A 22,315-nucleotide genomic window follows, 5' to 3' on the forward strand; every position below is an offset into this window, starting at 1 on the left:
GTCGTCGAAGATGCCTGGACGAAAGACAACGGACAATACGGTCAGCCAGTGGCTACGAAAGCTTCAACAATTTTGTATACTACAACCATATTTTTCATTCTTCCATTATATAATCAACCACAGTTTTGGGTATTTAAGCAATTAAGATAAATTAGTATTGAGTCATCCGGACCACTCTTCCAAAAATAGCAAATGAAATTTTGTATCCTCTTCTGTAATTACAGAGCATATAAATAAATACGTATAAAAAGAAAACAACTAAGCATAAGTAAAAACATGAATGACAACGCCACAATAATTTTGCCAGCGAAAGACTATAAATAAAGAGTAGGAATGTACGATGAGTATCCCGGTGTCTTCAAACAAATGAAAGTTTTTGTTAAATTCACTATTGAATATCTCCGGTCCCTCCAGAACCTTGAGAACTCTTTGTTTTGGTGCAGTGTGCAAAATTTGCGTTTTTCGAGCCATGGTCGTCATTAAGTGATTTTGTAAAATCACGTGTTCGTCAAACGCGAACTCGTGTGTTCCATGTATCGAGCTTCGAAAATGCGTCTAGTTTCTTCTGTACGGGGTGAGGCAGCTAACACAGTCCATCCAAAATATATACAACTGAATAAAAATATTGACTTGCAGTTTTCGCACCGTTATAGCGGAAAATATGTAGAATTCGATGTTAACAAGTAATTTTTATCGTTTATTGTCGCCGAACTACGACACCGACTTTGCTTTTTTCTAATGGTACTATATACTTTTTTCTGTGGCATTCGAAAGAATCTTCTAACAGGACTTCAATGACATATGGGCTTGATCAAACATATGGCCGAGCGGTTCTAGGCGCTTCAGTCCGGGACCGCGCGACTGCTACGGTCGCAGGTTCGAATCCTGCCTCGAGTATGGATGTGTGTGATGTCCTTAGGTTAGTTAGGTTTGAGTAGTTCTAAGTTCTAGGGGACTGATGACCTCAGATGTTAAGTCCCATAGTGCTCAGAGCCATTTGATCAAACATATCAAATAACAGGGCCGCAAACCACTGCCCCGCAGTCAGGAGAGGAGTTTCCATAAACGTCTGCACCATTATACCAAAAATATGCAAACACGTAACTCAGGTATGATTCTTGTGTTTACCTGTGCGCATGAAACCCATCAGTGTGTGTTCTGCTGCAGTAGCAATCGGCTAACTTGCTCGTAAAGACAGCAAAGTATACGACAGTGAAAATCGTTTATGGAGAATTTCGTCTACCTATTACAGCTGAAGAGCTACCTATTATGCTGAAGAGTATCCACATCGTGCCAAACACTCCATTGCAATTCATCGTTTTCGCATTTCTCTGTCTCTACAGCTTCAAGGTAATGACTTACAGAATTTGTTACAATTGTCTGGTTGGTACCTACGAAAAGTGCAAAGTGATGCGACATATCCTTGAAAAATTTTGCTTAAGGAAGAATCATCTTTGATATTCCAGTCTTGCCAACATCCCGTTAATTGTCATTTGGAGATCCACATTGACTCACACATGTGGAGAAAAGCAATGCTCTTGGTCTATTAACGTTTGGTGCGTGTTTTTGAAGATCCATATCATTGGACTTTGTTTTATTAATGGGCATCTAAATACACTGGACATATGAGAAGCAGTGTGATACCAACTTGGCGGATGTCCCTCTCAGAGCTCACATGTAATGACAGACCCTCTTAAGAGAACATTTCGAGTGCATTGGAACGGTTGTTCAGGAAACATAAAATGGCCTGCACACTCACCAAACTTAACACTCATACAGTTTTAACTGCGGCGAAAATTAAAACAAGAGGTTTGTTAGGAAACACTGACGACTCCCGAAGGCATGAAATACCTTACAACACGGGCTTTTGCTGCCGTTAACTGCAGATTAGATTCAAAGTGCAGTATTGTTTCTCCAGAATCACTTTCTAACCAGTTCAACATTTGCGCACATGGTATGACAGCCGTGATAATAAACACACGAACCGTACCTGAGTTACGTGTTTGCTTTCATTTGGCATAACAGGACAGACGTGTATAGAACCTCTTTCCGTAATGGTTGGACAGTGGTTTGTGACGCTCTCATCTTGAACCTATTTGATCAAGTCCCATACATATTATGTCGCTGAAATTCTCTTAGAAGCGTCTTTCAACTGCCACAGAAAAAAAGTATATCATTCCTTTAGAAAAAAGTAAAGACGATGTCGTTATTCGGTGACTATATACGACAAAAATTACTTGCGGACGTCAGGAAATTCGCCATATTTTCTGCTATATCTTGGCGATAACCGCATTGCCATATACTCGTATTTATTCAGTCTGGATAAACACTGACGGCAAGAAACAGCAACACCGAAAAATAATTATACGTTTGTCTACGTAACATATGAAGGGCTTATTTCAATAGTGGTACTAGTCCATTGCCTCCACTTTTCTGTCTGTAATGCTTCTGAAATTAATGAGCCAAACAAACAGAACAAAAGGTGCATCTCTAGCAAGAAGCCATATGCTTGATTATTTCTGGTATCTCAACTTTAGATTTTTCAGCGCTCATTTAACTTTAGGACTCTGTATCTCAATATGATATGAACAAAAATGGACTTGTATCACTATTGAAAGAAGCCCATCATATGTAAGTGATTAAGATCATCGGTTAATATAAACGCGATGTAAACCATTGCAAATGTGAAACGCTGGTACATTAATAGCCGGTGTAAGCGGCAGAATGTTCAAAGAAAGCATGCAAACTTGCGTGCGTTATGTTGTACAAGTACCAGGTGTTCAGAGTGTGGTATAGAGTTCCATGACTTTCACACTTGGACGGTCGATGTAGGGACTGTTAATGCTCTTTGTGGATGACGCTGCAGTTGTCGTCCGTTGATTTCAAATATGTGCTCCATTGAAGACAGATGTGATCGAGCAGACCAAGGAAATAAGCCGACACTTTGTAGAACTTGTTGGGTTACAACAGCCGTCTGTAGGCAAGCGTTATGCTTTTGGAAAGCTCCCCCTAGAATGGCAGGCAACAGGTCGAATAACAGATTGACGTACAAATTTACAGTCAGAGCGCGTGATAGTACTCCAGCTGTCATACGAGATCGCACTGTAGACCATAAGTGCAGGTGTAGTTTCAGTGCGTCTAGCGCTGAGAGGCTGGTTACAATTACTGATCTGATCTCCTTCTGACCAGCACACGGCCATCATGGCACCAAGGCAGAACCGGCTTTTCACCAGAAAACACAACAGACCTCCACTTCACCCTCCAGTGAGCTCTCGCTTGACTCAACTGAAGTCGCAAATGGCGGTGGTTTGGGGTCACTGGACTTCACACTGCAGGTTGCCTGACTCGGAGCTGTCTTTGAAGTAACCGATTTGTAACAGTTCGTTGTGTCCCTGTGGCGCCAACCGCCGCTCAGTTTGCTGCTGCAGATGCAGAATGATGTGCCAGAGTCTTACGCCGGATACGACGGTCTCCACTCTCGATGGTACCACCTCGCCGTCCGCAGACCGTACATACTCGTGACCACCGCTGCAAGCAATCACGCACAGTGACTACAGTCCTGTCAAGTCTTTCTGCAGCATCGCGGAAGGAACATCCAGCTTTTCGTAGCTCTACTAACGTCCTCGTTCAAATTCAGTGAGTTGTTGATTATGGCATCTTTGTCGCCTTAAAGACATTCTTGACTAACATCAAGTCACAACATCCAATCTCAAAGGTAATTAACGCTCACTCCGTTACAGCGAATATTTAAAGTAAACCTGATTTGCATCCATTAAGTGGTGATACTAGCAGCACTCTTATGCGTGTAGCACGAAATTGTAATAGACATCATCCTTCATGTGTAGAAACACGCCTATCAACTTTCGTTTATGTCGCACAACTCCTTTTTGGTGAGCCATTTTTTTCTCTGTCAGTACATATGCGGTGGCCTGTTTTGGCTGCCCTTCCCTGATAGAAACTGTAGCTGTCGTTACCATCGATTCTACAGAAACCAGAACTGTAGAATTTATTATGCTTATGACCTATTTTATGTAGTATCTGTTAAAGCCAAATACAGGAACAGTGAACTCAGTTGATCATAACCAATAGAATGAATTACAAAATTCACAGACGACCTGCTGTTCACAACAGATGTTATCATTTTTTCTGTTCAGAAAACGAGGCCGTGGTCAGATAACATCTTGTGATAATGTACGAGGGCGAGTCAAATGAAAACCTTAAGTATTTCTTTTAAATATTAATTATTGCGCAGAAATGGTACAAAGCTGTATCACTTTTCAAAATAATCTCCCCCACGCTCAATGCAAGTCCTCCAGCGATTACAAAGTGCATAAATTCCTTTAGAAAAAAATTCTTTTGGTAGTCCGCGCAACCACTCATGCACCACGTGGCGTACCTCTTCATCAGAACGGAACTTCTTTCCTCCCATCGCGTTTTTGAGTGGTACAAACATATGGAAATCACTTGGGACAAGGTCTGGTGAGTACGGTGGATGAGGAAGACACTCAAAAAGCAGGTCTGTGATTGTTGCAACTGTTGTACGGGCAATGTGGGGCCCTGCATTGTCATGTTTCAAAAGGACATCTGCTGACAACAATCCACGTCGCTTTGATTTGATTGCACGCCGCAGATGATATTTTATGAGATCTGTGTATGATGCACGGGTGACAGTGGTCCCTCTAGGCATGTAATGCTCCAAAATTTTCGTCCCAAAAGAGAGTCAGCATAACCTTCCCTGCTGATGGTTCTGTTCGAAATTTCTTTGGTTTTGGTGATGAGGAATGGCGCCATTCCTTGCTCGCTCTCTTCGTTTCCGGTTGGTGGAAGTGAACCCACGTTTCGTCCCCAGTAACGATTCTTGCAAGGAAGCCATCGCCTCGTTCAAAGCGCCGGAGAAGTTCTTCACAAGCATCAACACGTCGTTCTCTCATTCCATCTTGCAGACACTTTGTGAAACAGGAGCACATCACGCACAATGTGGTGTGCTGACCCATGACTAATCTGTAAACTTGCTGCAATGTCATTCAGTGTCACTCGGCAGTTTTCCTTCACTATGGCTTCAACTGCTGCAATGTTCTGTGGAGTCACAACTCGTTGTGCCTGACCTGGACGAGGAGCATCTTCCACTGAAGTCACACCATTTGCAAACTTCCTACTCCATTCGTAGACTTCCTGCTGTGACAAACATGCATCACCGTACTAAACCTTCATTCGTCGATGAATTTCAGTAGGTTTCACACCTTCACTACACAAAAACCGAATAACAGAACGCTGTTCTTCCCTGGTGCAGTCGCAATTGGGGCGGCCATCTTTATACTGATACTGCGACGGTATATGTGCATCTGCACTATGCTGCCACCTACAGGCCATTCTGCACGCTGTTTGTAGCACACTTACCAACTTACAGGATAACGGCGCGAAATTTCGATTTGTTATTACAAATTTGAGGTTTTCATTTGACTCACCCTCGTATTTATACACATAAGCACACCGCACAGAATGTTGGTCGACCTCTTAAGAGAGAACATTCCTCGCTTTGGAGCGCTGTACATTCCGCAGAACTGGTGCTAGATGGTACGTGAACTGTCACAGCTGACGTAAGTCATTGCAGTGAAGTGGTTGTGTATGTGCCAATCGGTAGTATGGAATCAGCGCAGTAAGTGGGGTAAACGTAGAGACGTGACAGAGTAGCAGAAAGGAGCTATCGGGAGTGCATGTGATTGAAGTTTCTCGATTTGCTCTATCAACGCGGACTCTCTAACAGGAGTGGTGTACCTCTCAGAGATAAGTAACGTGGCATACGAACAGTAGTCGGGAAAAGATCGTAGCCGACAAGCACCCGAGACGAATTTCGCCCCTTGTCAACAACAAGCAGCTTAAAACCCGACAGAAAGTACTGCTGTAAGTGAATGCACGTCGATCTCAGTCAGTTTCCCCCCAGGGAACAGTAAGAAATCGACATTGGGAATCGTGTACCTTATAAAGGGCCATAGCTCACAGCTGCACATAAAGCTGCGCCAGACAACACAGATACTGGGCAGTAACTGACTGGAGACGTTCAATGTGGAGGACACAGTTTTTTCATTTGTTAAAGATGGGGTTCCACAGCAGATGACCCTTACATGTTGCCATACTGACCTAAAGATAAAGTAAATTGCGATTGCAGTGGGCACGGGATCATCGAGATCGGACAGTGGACGAGTGAAAGCGTGTCGCGTGGTCGGATGAATCATGTGCTACGCGAAACATTCATTCACACAGGCCGGTAGGTGCAATATTATGCTGTAAGGGACTTTCACTTTCGCATCTGTGTGACCTACGGTATTAATCGAATGCTTCATGACTGGAACTGCGCTCTGTCGAAACTACGGTTCGGTATTTTTGGTACAGTTCATAAATGACCTAGAAAACGGCAGGATTACGGATAGCACTGTTAGCATTGGTATGGAAAAAAACATAAATGAATGAGAGAGTCGACGACTTTTCTTTGTTTTTTGTTTGTTTATTTTCCACATAATTGGAACGCCACATCGTTCGGCGATAGTCCATTGCATATTTTATATCCTTACAAAACATGAATTACATTTCAGAAGTGATAAAAATTAGTGGCCGAGGAAACGTCCGCGCTTTTATGTAACTAAAGCCATTACTCCTGATGAACGTACAGTTTACATACACAAACAGAAAAAAGTTAATGTAATAATTTTTGTTATTGTGTAATCAATAGAACGTTCTTCATCATGAAAAAAGGCAAGAATTTCCTATTATTATTCATAAGTGGAAAAGTTGTTTAGTGATGAAACACACATGCTTTACATAAGCTCGACGAAGCATTGAAGCAATGTTTAAGTTGTATTTTTTTTCAATTTTACCCCTCTTTGAGGAAATTGCATTTTTTGCTGCTGTATAATAATTTTGCGACGTATCTATGTTTCATGTTACAAATCAACAGTTTTCGAACAAAACGTTGACAGTTTCAATCTTCCTATAAATACTGTTTATTTTTAAGGAACTTCAATTTTACTATAAATATTATTTATTTTTAAGAGACAGACAGCGGAATAACTATGTAGAACAAAAATGTTCTGTAGGTTACATGGCCCTTTATATATCTTCACTCAGCTTCTAGACAGTTCACCACATCCAGTTTCTAGGGTATTCTAGTAAGAAACTGATCGCATACACAGAGAAAGCGATCGAAATGAGGTAACGCCCGTTACACGTGCAACATACTTAACGTACGGACAACGCGTTGCGATCGGAACTGACCAAAACTTCTAGGAAAATTGACATAAACAACGTTTTACTTACGGTAGTCTACCGTAGCCTACGGTAGTTTTACGACTCTCATCATGACAGATATTACCTGTGCAAACATTACTGCGGACAACCCTTCATGCTTCATGTCTTCTCTAATACAGATGGCATATTCCAGCAATATGACTGTGTGCGTCACGAGAAACGCATCTGGGGCGCTACCCGGCGCCAACTCCACTCTCACAGCCGACAGATTCTTTTTACGTGACCTCTGAGTAGACATCTAGTATCACTCATGTTAAACTGCAACAAACATTTGTTACTATACAGTAAGGATGGTTACACAATTATTATCACTTGACAGTTCAGTAAACCGATCCTTGTTGGGTCATTGTAAAGTTATAACGATACTAGAGGGTTTCAGATAGATTATGTAATGGTAAGACAGAGATTTATGAACCAGCTTTTAAATTGTAAGACATTTCCTAAGGCAGATGTGGACTCTGGCCACAATTTATTGGTTATGAAATGTAGATTAAAACTGAAGAAACTGCAAAAAGGTGGGAATTTAGGAGATGGGACGTGGATAAACTGAAAGAACCAGAGGTTGTACAGAGTTTCAGGGGGAGCATAATGGAACAATTGACAGGAATGGGGGAAAGAAATACAGTAGAAGAAGAATGGGTAGCTTTGAGGAATGAAATATTGAAGGCAGCAGAGGATCAAGTAGGTAAAAAGACGAGGGCTAGTAGAAATCCATGGGTAACTGAAGAGATACTGAATATAATTGATGAAAGGAGAAAATACAAAAATGCAGTAAGTGAAGCAGGGAAAAAGGAATACAAACGTCTCAAAAATGAGATCGACAGAAGTGCAAAATGGCTAAGCAGGGATCGCTAGAGGACAAATGTAAGGATGTAGAGGCTTATCTCACGAGGGGTAAGATAGATACTGCCTACAGGAAAATTAAAGAGACCTTTGGAGATAAGAGAACGACTTGTATGAATATCAAGAGCTCAGATGGAAACCCAGTTCTAAGCAAAGAAGGGAAAGCAGAAAGGTGGAAGGAGTATATAGAGGGTCTATACAAGGGCGATCTACTTTACGACAATATTATGGAAATCGAAGAGGATGTAGATGAAGATGAAATGGGAGATACGATACTGCGTGAAGAGTTTGACAGAGCACTGAAAGACCTGAGTCGAAACAAGGCCACGGGAGTAGACATCATTCGATTAGAACTACTGACGGCCTTGGGTGAGCCAGTCCTGACAAAACTCTACCAGCTGGTGAGCAAGATGTATGAGACAGGCGAAATACCCTCAAACTTCAAGAAGAATATAATAATTCCAATCCCAAAGAAAGCAGGTGTTGACAGATGTGAAAATTACCGAACAATCAGTTTAATAAGCCACAGCTGCAAAATACTAACACGAATTCTTTACAGACGAATGGAAAAACTGGTAGAAGCCGACCTCGGGGAAGATCAGTTTGGATTCCGTAGAAATGTTGGAACACGTGAGGCAATACTGACCCTACGACTTTTCTTAGAAGAAAGATTAAGGAAAGGGAAACCTACGTTTGTAGCATTTGTAGACTTAGAGAAAGCTTTTGACAATGTTGACTGGAATGCTCTCTTTCAAATTCTGAAGGTGGCACGGGTAAAATACAGGGAGCGAAAGGCTATTTACAATTTGTACAGAAATCAGATGGCAGTTATAAGAGGCGAGGGGCACGAAAGGGAAGCAGTGGTTGGGAAGGGAGTGATTGTAATTCTGTCAGAGACAGCAAAGGACTTGGAAGGGCAGTTGAACGGAATGGACAGTGTCTTGAAAGGAGGATATAAGATGAACACCAAGAAATTCAAAATGAGGATAATGGAATGAAGTCGAATTAAGTCGGGTGATGCTGAGGGAATTAGATTAGGAAATGAGACACTTAAAGGCCGGCCGCGGTGGTCTAGCGGTTCAGGCACTCAGTCCCGAACCGCGCGACTGCTACGGTCGCAGTTTCGAATCCTGCCTCGGGCATGGATGTGTGTGATGTCCTTAGGTTAGTTAGGTTTAAGTAGTTCTAAGTTATAGGGGACTGATGACCAGAGATGTTAAGTCCCATAGTGCTCAGAGCCATTTGAACCATTTTTCGACACTTAAAGTAGTAAAGGAGTTTTGCCATTTGGGGGGCAAAATAAGTGATGATGGTCGAAGTAGAGAGGATATGAAATGTAGACTGGCAATGGCAAGGAAAGCCTTTCTGAAGAAGACAATTTTGTTAACATCGAGTATAGATTTAAGTGTCAGGATGTTGTTTCTGAAAGTATTTGTATGGAGTGTAGCCATGTATGGAAGTGAAACATGGACGATAAATAGTTTAGACAAGAAAAGAATAGAAGCTTTCGAAATGTGGTGCTACAGAAGAATTCTGAAGATTAGATGGGTAGATCACATAACTTATGAGGAGGTATTGAATAGAATTGGGGAGAAGAGGAGTTTGTGGCACAACTTGACTAGAAGGGAACGGTTGGTAGGACGTGTTCTGAGGCATCAAGGGATGACCAATTTAGTATTGGAGGGCAGCGTGGAGGGTAAAAATCGTAGACGGAGACCAAGAGATGAATACACAAAGCAGATTCAGAAGGATGTAGGCTGCAGTAGGCACTGGGAGATGAAGAAGCTTGCACAGGATAGAGTAGCATGGAGAGCTGCATCAAACCAGTCTCAGGACTGAAGACCACAACAAACAACACCGATCGAGAAAGTGGGATCCATTAAGCATCCCAGTCACGAATGCACAGTGTCAACGAGGTAGACAATAGAAAACAGCAGAATACAAAGTGAGTACATGCTGGCTAGGCGGCCCGTTTTACGTTATGCATGATGCGAGAGGACAAATCCATGTGATCGTTCGTGGGTGGCCGTTGCCGACGGCAGGTGATTTCTTTGGCAGCGTATATCGCAGACTATCGACCTCGTCGTCTTAGGACACAGATACCACAACTGCTACAACATACCTCCGGAAAAATACCTTTCGAATGCACACCATGCAGAATCGTCGTGTGCTGCATTCTGATGATGGACTAACGGTAGGTGGTCATTGTGATGATGGACTAACGGTAGGTGGTGATTATGTATTGGCTGTTCAGTGTATGTTACAAGCTTATCTGCAAAGCAGGCACGAACTGTGGGAAACAGACTGGAAGGTTGGAGATTTCAGATTCGAGAGAATGAGGCAAAAGATTTTTGTTTTATGCAGTGTGTGCAAAACTTGAATGAAAGTAACTTTTGCATGATGTCTCACTGCCAAGTAACATAGCTCGATGAACTTGAACCGTACAAAGAAGCAAAAAAGTTCAAATGGCTCTAAGCACTATGGGACCTACCGTCTGAGGTCATCAGTCCCGTAGATCTTAGAACTACTTAAACCCAACTAACCTCAGGACATCACACACATCCATGCCCGAGGCAGGATTCGAACCTGCGACCGTACCAGCAGCGCGGTTCCGGGCTGAAGTGCCTAGAATCGCTCGAACACAGCAGCCGGCACAAAGACGCAACCGCTACAGCATACTACAGAAGGTAATTGAAAGAAATGCATAGTGAGGCGAACAGAAATGACACTTTTATTCAAAGACAATAATTACATTGAAGGACTTTACAAATGGCGGAACACGGTTCGTAGTAGGGTGTGTGTTCACCACAGACGGCAATGCACGCCGATGCTAGGGTGATGGTTGGTAAGATGTTCTTGTGGTATGAACTTACATTCCTCCAGCAGGGCGGCTGACAACTGGTGTATCGCCGTTGGTGCAAGAGGACGTACTGCAATACAGCTATACAACATATCCTATACGATGTCGATGAGATTTAAGTCGAGGAAGTGGGTAGGCCAGCCTATTCGGCGAATATCCTCTCGTTCCAAGAGCTAGTCCACCTCCACTGCTCGGTGCGGCCGGGTCGCGCACTGTCAGCCATGAAGCTAGGGCCGAATGAATCTCTCGAAAGACGCACATGGGGAACGAGTACTGTACCACAATAACGTTTGAAACGTCATATTAGAAAAATTATAAATGACTTTGCTGATAAACCTCTCACTTTATTTGATTTTCAAACAGCTGAGTAAAACTGAACGTACTCAGACATTTCGCTCTTTACCTATTCTGATCAACACTAAACTGACACACAATATTTTTAGCGCAACGCAATCTGACTTTCAATAATCCCTACAAAAGAATGGCCCTGACTAACAATAACCTATACCTTTCATGAATCACTTACCTCACAAAAATCTTCGTTACTCGAACTACTACAATACAGCGAGCGCCACTAGTGCCAGATAAATAAAAGATTCTAACTACTGAAGGCGCTAACTACTGATAGGCATAGTTAGAAAGTGAAAGATTTAAATGAAAGATTTTGATAGAGAACAAACAATGTATTTACCCTAATAATGTTCAAAAGTTATTATATCAGTTCATGATATCCAGTATTACAAATTTACGCTTTCTGATGGACACACGTCCAGATGGTCAGCTCTCAAAATTCTGCCATCTCTCTCCCCACATCCACCACTGCTAGCTGCTCACCTCCAACTGCACAACGCTACACGCTGTTCACATCCAACTGCCCAACACTACAATAGCGAATATTCCAACAATGCCAACCAGCCATAGACTGCACACTGCACAGTCAGTGATTTTCATACAGAGCGCTACGTGGCGTTACCAACATAAAAACCTAAACAGCCTACTTACACGTTTACCCGTGAGCTCTTCGTGTTAAAATAATTGGAGGTCTCTACGCCCTCACACTAAAACACCTGAACCTCCAAACCGATCATGTTCGACACTGCTGGACGTACCCCCATACAGCGAGACGTCGGGGCCGGCCGTTGTGGCCGAGCGGTTCTAGGCGCTTCAGACTGGAACCACGCGTCCGCTGCGGTCGCAGGTTCGAATCCTGCCTCGGGCATTGATGTATGTGATGTTCTTAGGTTAGGTAGGTTTAAGTAGTTCTAAGTTCTAGGGGACCGATGACCTCAGATATTACATCCCATAGTGCTCAGAGCCATTTGAACCATTTGAGACGTCGGGATACGAAAAGCACTCAGGAACATTGTCGAACATCATCGTTTCGATGGTCCTGTTGTCATGGTGTGGGGAGGTGTTATGTTGAATGCACCGACTGAGCTCAAAATCTTTGAACATACCACACTCACCAGTCAGCGTTGTTGCAACGCTGTGCTCCTTCCCCATGCGTGTCATTTCCTTGGGGGGGGGGGGGCATTCGGCCCTGACTTCATTTTTATGGATGACAACGAGAGACAGGATCGAACAGCGCGGGTGGAGGAGCTCTTGAAACGAGAGGATATTCGCCGAATAGACTGGCCTGCCCGTTTCTCCGACTTAAATCCCACTGACCGTCTCTGTAATCCCCTGGGGAGATGTACTGCAGCAAGTGGACATGCACCAGCAGTCAACTGCGCTGGTGGAGGAACGGAACACCCAACCGCCTGCCGCGGTGGCCGAGCTGTTCTAGGGGCTTCAGTCCAGAACCACGCGGCTGCTACGGGCGCAGGTTCGAATCCTGCCTTGGGCATGGATAGGGGACTGATGACCTCACATGTTAAGTCCCATAGTGCTTAGACCCATTTGAACCATTTTGAACGCCCAACCGCCAAAACTCCTTACCAGCCATGTGTCTAGAATGGGAGCATGTTCGAGACCACACATTGCCGTCCGTGGTGATTGCACACCGTATTAATACCAATCCCAATGACTTCAGTGTAGTTATCGTCTTTGAATAAAGGTGCCATTGCTGAAACTTCCTGGCAGATTAAAACTGTGTGCCGGACTGAGACTCGAACTCGGGACCTTTGCCTTTCGCGGGCAAGTGCTCTACCAACTGAGCTACCCATGCACGACTCACGCCCCGTCCTCACAGCCTTAATTGCGCCAGTACCTCTTCTCGTACCTTCCAAACTTCACAGAAGCTCTCTTCAGAACCTTGCAGAACTAGCACTCCTGGAAGAAAGGATATTGCGGAGACATGGCTTAGCCAAAGCCTGGGGGATGTTTCTAGAGCACTTGCCCGCGAAAGGCAAAGGTCCCGAGTTCGAGTCTCAGTCCGGCTGAGTTTTAATCTGCCACGAAGTTTCATACCAGCGCACACTCCGCTGCAGAGTGAAAATTTCATTCTAGAAACATCCCCCAGGCTATGGCTAAGTCATGTCTCCACAATATCCTTTCTTCCAGGTGTGCTAGTTCTGCACGGTTCTCAGGAGAGCTTCTGCGAAGTTTGGAAGGTACGAGACGAGGTACTGGCGCAATTAAGGCTGTGAGGACGGGGCGTGAGTGGTGCACGGGTAGCTCAGTTGGTAGAGCACTTGCCCGCGAAAGGCAAAGGTCCCGAGTTCGAGTCTCGGTCCGGCACACAGTTTTATTCTGCCAGGAAGTTTCATATCAGCGCACACGCCGTTGCAGAGTGAAAATTTCATTGTATGTGTCATTTATGTTCATCTCATTGCATATTTTTTTTAGTTACATTTTGTAAGTTCTTTGATGTACAGTCCACGTTTCATCGAACAATATTACTTGACGATGAACCACTATGAGAAAATTACTTTCGTCCTTCAGCTTGTGTGTACCAGTGTATTATAAGGCACCATCCGCCACATACCACAAGCTGGCTAAGGGGGTACACTGAGGTGACAAAAGTCGTGGGATTGCGATCTGTAAATATGTATGGCGGTAGTATCGTGTACACAGTTTATAAAAGGGCAGTGCATTAGCGGAGCTGTTGCTTGTACTCAGCTGGTTGACGTGAAAAGGTTTCGGAGGTGATTATGGCCACACGACGGAAATTAAACGACTTTCAACGCGGAATGGTAGTTCGAGTTAGACGCATGGAACATTCCATTTCGGAAATTAGGGAATTTAATCTTCCGAGACTCACAATCTCAAGAGCGTGCCGTGGATGCAAAATTTCAGGCAATACCTTTCACCGCGGACAACACATTGGTCGACGGCCTTCATTTAACGACCTAGAGCAGCAGCATTTCCTTAGAATTGTCAGTGCTAAGAGACAAGCAACACTGCATGAAATGACCGTAGAAATCAATGTGGAACGTACGACGAACGCATCCGTTATGACAATGTGGCGAAATTTGGCGTTAATATACACTCCTGGAAATGGAAAAAAGAACACATTGACACCGGTGTGTCAGACCCACCATACTTGCTCCGGACACTGCGAGAGGGCTGTACAAGCAATGATCACACGCACGGCACAGCGGACACACCAGGAACCGCGGTGTTGGCCGTCGAATGGCGCTAGCTGCGCAGCATTTGTGCACCGCCGCCGTCAGTGTCAGCCAGTTTGCCGTGGCATACGGAGCTCCATCGCAGTCTTTAACACTGGTAGCATGCCGCGACAGCGTGGACGTGAACCGTATGTGCAGTTGACGGACTTTGAGCGAGGGCGTATAGTGGGCATGCGGGAGGCCGGGTGGACGTACCGCCGAATTGCTCAACACGTGGGGCGTGAGGTCTCCACAGTACATCGATGTTGTCGCCAGTGGTCGGCGGAAGGTGCACGTGCCCGTCGACCTGGGACCGGACCGCAGCGACGCACGGATGCACGCCAAGACCGTAGGATCCTACGCAGTGCCGTACGGTACCACACCGCCACTTCCCAGCAAATTAGGGACACTGTTGCTCCTGGGGTATCGGCGAGGACCATTCGCAACCGTCTCCATGAAGCTGGGCTACGGTCCCGCACACCGTTAGGCCGTCTTCCGCTCACGCCCCAACATCGTGCAGCCCGCCTCCAGTGGTGTCGCGACAGGCGTGAATGGAGGGACGAATGGAGACGTGTCGTCTTCAGCGATGAGAGTCGCTTCTGCCTTGGTGCCAATGATGGTCGTATGCGTGTTTGGCGCCGTGCAGGTGAGCGCCACAATCAGGACTGCATACGACCGAGGCACACAGGGCCAACACCCGGCATCATGGTGTGGGGAGCGATCTCCTACACTGGCCGTACACCACTGGTGATCGTCGAAGGGACACTGAATAGTGCACGGTACATCCAAACCGTCATCGAACCCATCGTTCTACCATTCCTAGACCGGCAAGGGAACTTGCTGTTCCAACAGGACAATGCACGTCCGCATGTATCCCGTGCCACCCAACGTGCTCTAGAAGGTGTAAGTCAACTACCCTGGCCAGCAAGATCTCCGGATCTGTCCCCCATTGAGCATGTTTGGGACTGGATGAAGCGTCGTCTCACGCGGTCTGCACGTCCAGCACGAACGCTGGTCCAACTGAGGCGCCAGGTGGAAATGGCATGGCAAGCCGTTCCACAGGACTACATCCAGCATCTCTACGATCGTCTCCATAGGAGAATAGCAGCCTGCATTGCTGCGAAAGGAGGATATAGACTGTACTAGTGCCGACATTGTGCATGCTCTGTTGCCTGTGTCTATGTGCCTGTGGTTCGTGCATGCTCTGTTGCCTGTGTCTATGTGCCTGTGGTTCTGTCAGTGTGATCATGTGATGTATCTGACCCCAGGAATGTGTCAATAAAGTTTCCCCTTCCTGGGACAATGAATTCACGGTGTTCTTATTTCAATTTCCAGGAGTGTACTGTGGCAGCAGACGAGCGACGACAATCTCTTTGCTAACAGCGCCACATCGCCTGCAGCACCTCAACAATAACGGTTGCACCTTGAGAAACCGTCGCCTGATCAGATGAGTCGCAATTTCAGTTGCCAAGAGCTGATGGTAGGGTTCAGGGGTGCCACAGACCTCACGGGCCCAAGTTGCCAACAAGGGACTGTGGAAACTTGTGGTGGCTCCATAATGTTGTGTCTTGGATCACTGACTGGAAATAGCAATGCCCAGCTATTTGGACTTCATGTTTCCAAATAACGATGGAATTTTTATGAATGACAATGTGCCATATCACCAGGCCGCAACTGTTCGCGATTGGTTTGATCATTCCGGACGATTCGAGCAAATGATTTGGCCACCCAGATCGCCCGACACGAGTCCCACAGCACATTCATGGGACGTGATCGAGAGGTCAGTTCGTGCACAGCACTTCCGCAGTTGTTGTTGGCTGCAGAGGCAGCACGGCTCAATATTCCTGCAGGGGACCCCCCTAACTAACAACTCGTTGAGCCCATGCCAGGTCGAGCTGCTGCCCTATAAGGAGGTCCGACACGATATTGGGAGGTATCCCATGACTTTTGTCACCTCAGTGTAAGGATGAAGATTGAGATTGAACCGTTCGCTGACCGCAGCGCCTCGCCCTTGTGCAGCCTACTTGAGCCGCGGCGACCACAACGTGTTCACGGTGGACTGGGAGCCGCTGACCTACTTCCCGTGCTACCTGTCGGCCATCAGCAACACGCGGCTGGTGGCGCAGTGCTCGGCGCAGCTGTACGCCCACCTCACCTACAACGGCGCCGCCGCCTCGCGCATCACCTGCGTCGGCCACTCCCTGGGCGCCCACATCTGCGGCATGATGAGCAACCACCTGTCCCGCAGGATGGACAAGATCATAGGTACGTACCGTGTAATCCCGTCTTGCAACCTCTGCCAACTCCCATTTCCGCATCTTCAGCACCGGACTCCTTTACCAATTTTGTGGCGGTGTTCGTAGCGACAAGCAATTCGCTGTAGAAACGGCTTACGAAGTCACCGCCACACTTTTAATAGCGGGCCGACTGGTCCGCGGGAACAGTGAACAGAAAGATGAAAACACAAACACTCTGATTAAATAAAAGTCGGTACTTAGCTTTATTATAGAAGATACAGAAATACCCTAGTGAACTCCGTGTCTACAGAGATCTGTCTAGTTCGAATCGGAGCGGCTAGGTCAGCGTCGGCTGACGACAAACAACAACTCTGCTGCGATGAACACACAACTGACTAGCAAGTACACAATTCGGTGGCGAGTATACAACTGAGCGGCGAATCCAGAACTGTCCTAGCGCTCGCGACTCCAGCGCTTAAGAAGCCAGAAGCCAGCGGTGGCGCGCGCAGACTTGCGGCGATTTCCTGTATCGCTGGCGCTGCTTATGAGGACGGCGTCCGGACTTTGATGCTGCCAACCTTTTGGCAGCGGGCTCGGGTGGCATTACTGGCTAGGATATAACACTCCTCCCCCCCAAATCGCCGCACCGTCGTTGAATAATGACGTGGCGAGCGTCGACGGCGGGGGAGGGGTCTGGCCGCAGGCGTAGCTGAAGAGACCGGGGCGGAGACTGTTGTCGGTGGCAGTCCCCGGTCCGCACCCCAGCATTGGCCGCGCGGGGCCTCGGGAAACACCGACTGAAAACCGAGGTCAGGGTGCACGCCTGTGACCACGGGCGCAGCTTCTGGTACTGGACGCGACGAGGCGTCGGGACCCACGAAGAGAGGCAGCGTCTCCTGACGCTGCGTCGACGGCTGCGGAGTGGGCGCCGGACAAGGCGCTGCGGGGTCAGACTCCTTGGGGGTGCCCAAGGAAAGCGGCTGCAGGACAGGCTGCACAGCCACCGCTTGGGAAGGCGGCCCGACTGAGGGGTCGACGTCCATCAGCTCCGAAGGCGGTGGCGACTGAAGAGGGACCGCAGGCGCCGGAGCGACCACCTGGGGCGCTCCCGGATGAAGCTGCGCGGGAGGCATCAACGGGACGGGCTGTCGGCGTGGTAGCGGCGACGGCTGCTGCTGCTGCCCCGGGGGCGGGAGCGAAGTCGGAAGGCGCGGCTGGAACCCGCCGCGGACCAAATCTGTGGACAAAGAACGAGCGGCAGAATCCGGGCGGCCAGCGCGGCGCAACTGGTTCTGATGCCTCCTGTGCACCCCAGTAGCACCTTGAACAGTATAAAAACCGCGACCCTGGACACTTATCACGGTACCACGTTCCCAACGACGGCGACCGTGATAAACTCTGAAAAAAACGGCGTCGATGCGCTGGAAACGCGTGCGATGCTCAGAAGCGGCGGGTCGATCCGGGGGGTGCAACAACCGTAGTAGGGTGCGATGACGACGGCCGTGGAGAAGCTCCGCAGGCGAAGGGCCGTCGCGTGGCGTGGTCCGGTACGACGACAGGAACGTGATGAGGGCCTGCTGACGAGAGTGCGTAGCACGAAGGCGGTCCATATGATCCTTGAATGTGCGTACAAAACGTTCCGCTGCACCATTCGATTGAGGGTGGAACGGCGGAGTAAGAACATGGCGAATGCCATTGGCAGAACAAAAACTTTCAAATTCAACAGAGGTAAATTGTGGACCATTGTCAGACACTAAAACTTCTGGAAGTCCCTCAATACAAAAAATTGAAGTCAACGCCTGTATAGTTTGTGCAGACGTTGTAGACTGCATGGGCACAACAAACGGAAAGTTACTAAATGCATCTATCACGATGAGCCAACGAGAATTCCAATATGGACCAGCGAAATCAATATGTACTCGCTGCCAGGGACCGGCAGGGCGTGCCCACTCAAAATGGCGTCGAGGCGGAGCAGCTTGGTGTTCGGCACACGTCGAACAATCTGTAGACATCTGCGTAATCTGCTTATCAATGCCGATCCATGTACAATGACGGCGGGCAAGCTGCTTGGTGCGGACCACTCCCCAATGACCTTGATGCAACAAGTCGAGGACCTTGGATTGGAGCACTTGGGGAACCACTACACGAAGCTGGTCATTCTCGGTGCGTAACAGCAAAACTCCGTGCGAGACAGACAACAGATGACGTTGCGGATAGTAGCGACGAACCACAGGATCCGATATGTCCTTTGCCTTGGACGGCCAACCACGTTGAACAAAACGTAATAGTAAACTCAGATGAGGATCTGTAGCTGTCTCACGTGCCACCTGACGATAATCAATCGGAAAATCCCGGAGGGATTGATGCTCATCGGCGTCAATCTGATGGCAAGAGTCGTCAGAGGAATCGAAGACATCATCCGCAGCAATCGGCAATCTAGAAAGCGCGTCAGCGTTTGCATGCTGAGTTGTAGGGCGATACAGTATCTCATACTGGTATTGTGATAACAAAAGAGCCCAACGTTGTAGTCTCTGAGCTGTCCGCTGAGGAACTGGTTTAGACGGATGAAACAGTGACGTCAGGGGCTTGTGATCTGTTACTAAATAGAATGGTCTACCATAGAGGTAGTGATGGAATTTTGTGACACCGAACACAATAGCCAACGCTTCCTTGTCCAATTGGCTATAATGACACTGAGCTTTGTTTAGCAATTTAGATGCGAACGCAATAGGACGTTCGGTGTTACCGACTCGGTGAGACAACACAGCACCGAGGCCGAAAGAAGAGGCATCACAAGCTAACACCAGAGGCTTGTTAGGGTCGTAATGGACCAGACAACGATCATTCAATAAAGCCTCTTTAAGCTGCTGAAAGGCTGATTGGCAATCAGCTGACCACACAAACGGAACATTCTTACGGCGGAGACGATGCAACGGTGCAGCAATCTGTGATGCATTAGGTATAAACCTAATATAATATGTCAATTTGCCAAGAACTGCTTGCTATTCCTGCAGATTGCGAGGGGCGGGCAAATCACGAATAGCTGCTAAATGTGACTGGGAGGGATGAATGCCTTGAGCATTAATAACATGTCCCAGATACTCCATCTCCGTAAGGAAAAATGAACATTTATCGATGTTGCAACGTAGGCCTGCCTGAGACAACACTTTAAACAAACACTCCAAATTACGGAAATGTTCAGCAGGCGTCCGACCGGACACAACAATATCGTCTAAATAGTTGCAACACGATGGCACATTAGCCAGAAGTTGTGACAAAAAACGCTGAAAAACAGCTGGAACTGACGCACAACCAAAAGGCAAACGCAGAAAACGGAACAACCCCAACGACGTGTTTATGACAAAATACTGTTGTGATTGCTCGTCGAGGGGCAATTGCAAATATGCTTCACGGAGATCAATTTTGGAAAAGAAACGAGCTTCCCCTATCTTATCATCAGCTCGTCCGGTCTAGGCAAAGGAAAAGAATCAATGACAGTCTGAGGATTAATTGTCGACTTAAAATCAGCACACAAACGTAACTTGCCAGACGGTTTCTTTATAATAACTAAGGGAGAAGCCCACTGGCTCGCTGAAACGGGTTGAATAACACCGTTGTTTTGCCAACGGCGAAGTTAATCTTCTACAGGTGCCCGGAGGGCGTGAGGCACTGGACGAGCACGACGAAATCGAGGCTGAGCATTATCTTTTAACGTAATATGAGCGGCAAAGTTCGCAGCACAACCTAGTTCGTCTTTAAATATGTCACTGTATCGTTTACACAAATCGGTTATGCTGTCTTGAGGAACAACAACAGAATTAATTTGCAACACATTGTCTTGGATAGACAGGCCAAACAAGTCAAAACAGTCTAATCCGAAAATGTTTACACTGTCTGTAGCGCGGAGCACTGTGAAGGAAACTGTTTTTGTATTGCCACGGAATGTGGCTGGCACGCTACATACACCTAACATAGGAATTTGTTCTCCACTATAAGTAGCCAAAGAATGTTTTGCCGCTGAAAGTTTAGGGCGGCCGATAGCCGCATACGTAGCACTATTTATGAGAGTCACAGACGCACCAGTGTCTAATTGAAAATCGAAGGTCTTATCCTGGATGCGTAGCTTCACAAATAGTTTATTACACTGTCTCTGGATCGGTGCAGTGGAGGCGGAAGACACAAAATCAGCGCGTTTAGCGCGTGTTCGCTGCTTACGACAACTCGTGGGTTGGGCGGGTGGAACAACTCCCGCTTCACTTGCAGTCTGTACATTACTTTTTACAGCGTTTGAATTACGCTTGGGTCGCATAACAGAGGGCTGGGTGGGTGGCTTATTGCGAACAAGTTTATTACCCACACGAACCGTGGAAGAGTCTTTAAACGCGACCTTCTGGGCGGGCTGGCTGTGAAGAACATGAATATCCATGGGCTGGGCAGCACTAGAATTGTTCTTGCGCTTACGCAAACAAACAGTCTGGATGTGTCCTTTCCTTTGACAAAAGTGACAAACCGCGTTTCTTAACGGGCAACGTTCACGAGGATGAGCAAGAACACACTTAGGGCAAGACTTAACTCTATCATTTTGCACACGCGGCTGACGAATGTGTTTAACATGACGCGGCCGGCTAGTGTTTACAGTCTGACTCTGCCGGTGGGGCCGCGGGCGTGACATAACTTGCTTAGCACAGGCAATTTGAGAAATACATGGCTGATCTAATTCACACTCAGCATAGTCAAAAGTATCTTGGGCTTCAATGATGTTCATCACAGTCTCTAATGACGGGTCAGGCAACTTTAAGATAGCAGCACGAATACGAGAATCTGCAATGTTTTGAGTAATAGCGTCTCGTAACATGACATCACTGTAGGAAGCTCCACACACACAATTAAAGCGGCACTGACGGGTGAGGCCCCGTAAATCTGTTAACCACTGTTAATTAGATTGATGTGGCAGTTTCTTTAATCTGAAGAACTTGAATCTGGCTGCTGCCACATGAACTCGCGACTCGAAATACTCAGCAAGCTTGTTAACAACAACGTCATAGTCTAAAGCTTCTGGCTTGGATTCCGGGAACAACTTACAAAGTAGTCGATAGACTTCCACGCCTGCAGTGGAAATGAAATAAAGCTGCCGCTCAGTACCCGTGATTTTGTAGACTGTCATGTGCGCCTGCAACTGCGCGAAATATTCTCGCCATTCTTCTCGTGATGCATCAAAAGCACGGAACGCTGGTGCTGCCTGTGCTTGTTCCTTTTGTGTTGGAGGATTAGCCGCTTGTTTGGCGATCGCTTCCACCAGACTTTGTATTTGCTGACTCTGTAACAAGATCAACTGTTGTAATTCGGCAGACATAGTGAACACAAATTAAACCAGCCCCCAAAATTTTATCGCTATAAGTAGTATAACCAGAAACAAGCTGAACCAGCCCTGTACACGAGTTCGGAAGTCCTCGTCGCCAGTTTTGTGGCGGTGTTCGTAGCGACAAGCAATTCGCTGTAGAAACGGCTTACGAAGTCACCGCCAC

The 22,315-nt window shown here is 46.8% G+C and overlaps 1 protein-coding gene across 1 annotated transcript in view; it reads left to right on the top strand.

The window, feature by feature from the left end:
• The window catches only part of LOC126416347 (phospholipase A1), a gene marked incomplete at its 5' end in the record, with an annotated part of 318,243 nt that overhangs the window by 235,766 nt on the left and 60,162 nt on the right, over positions 1 to 22,315 (top strand). Inside the window, one exon of the mRNA XM_050084026.1 lies at positions 16,573 to 16,818. Within this exon, the coding sequence (XP_049939983.1) occupies positions 16,573 to 16,818 (246 nt within the window). The remainder of the gene's footprint in view (positions 1 to 16,572; positions 16,819 to 22,315) is intronic.

This window comes from Schistocerca serialis, chromosome 8 (assembly GCF_023864345.2).
Source record: "Schistocerca serialis cubense isolate TAMUIC-IGC-003099 chromosome 8, iqSchSeri2.2, whole genome shotgun sequence".
Lineage (NCBI taxonomy): Eukaryota > Metazoa > Arthropoda > Insecta > Orthoptera > Acrididae > Schistocerca > Schistocerca serialis.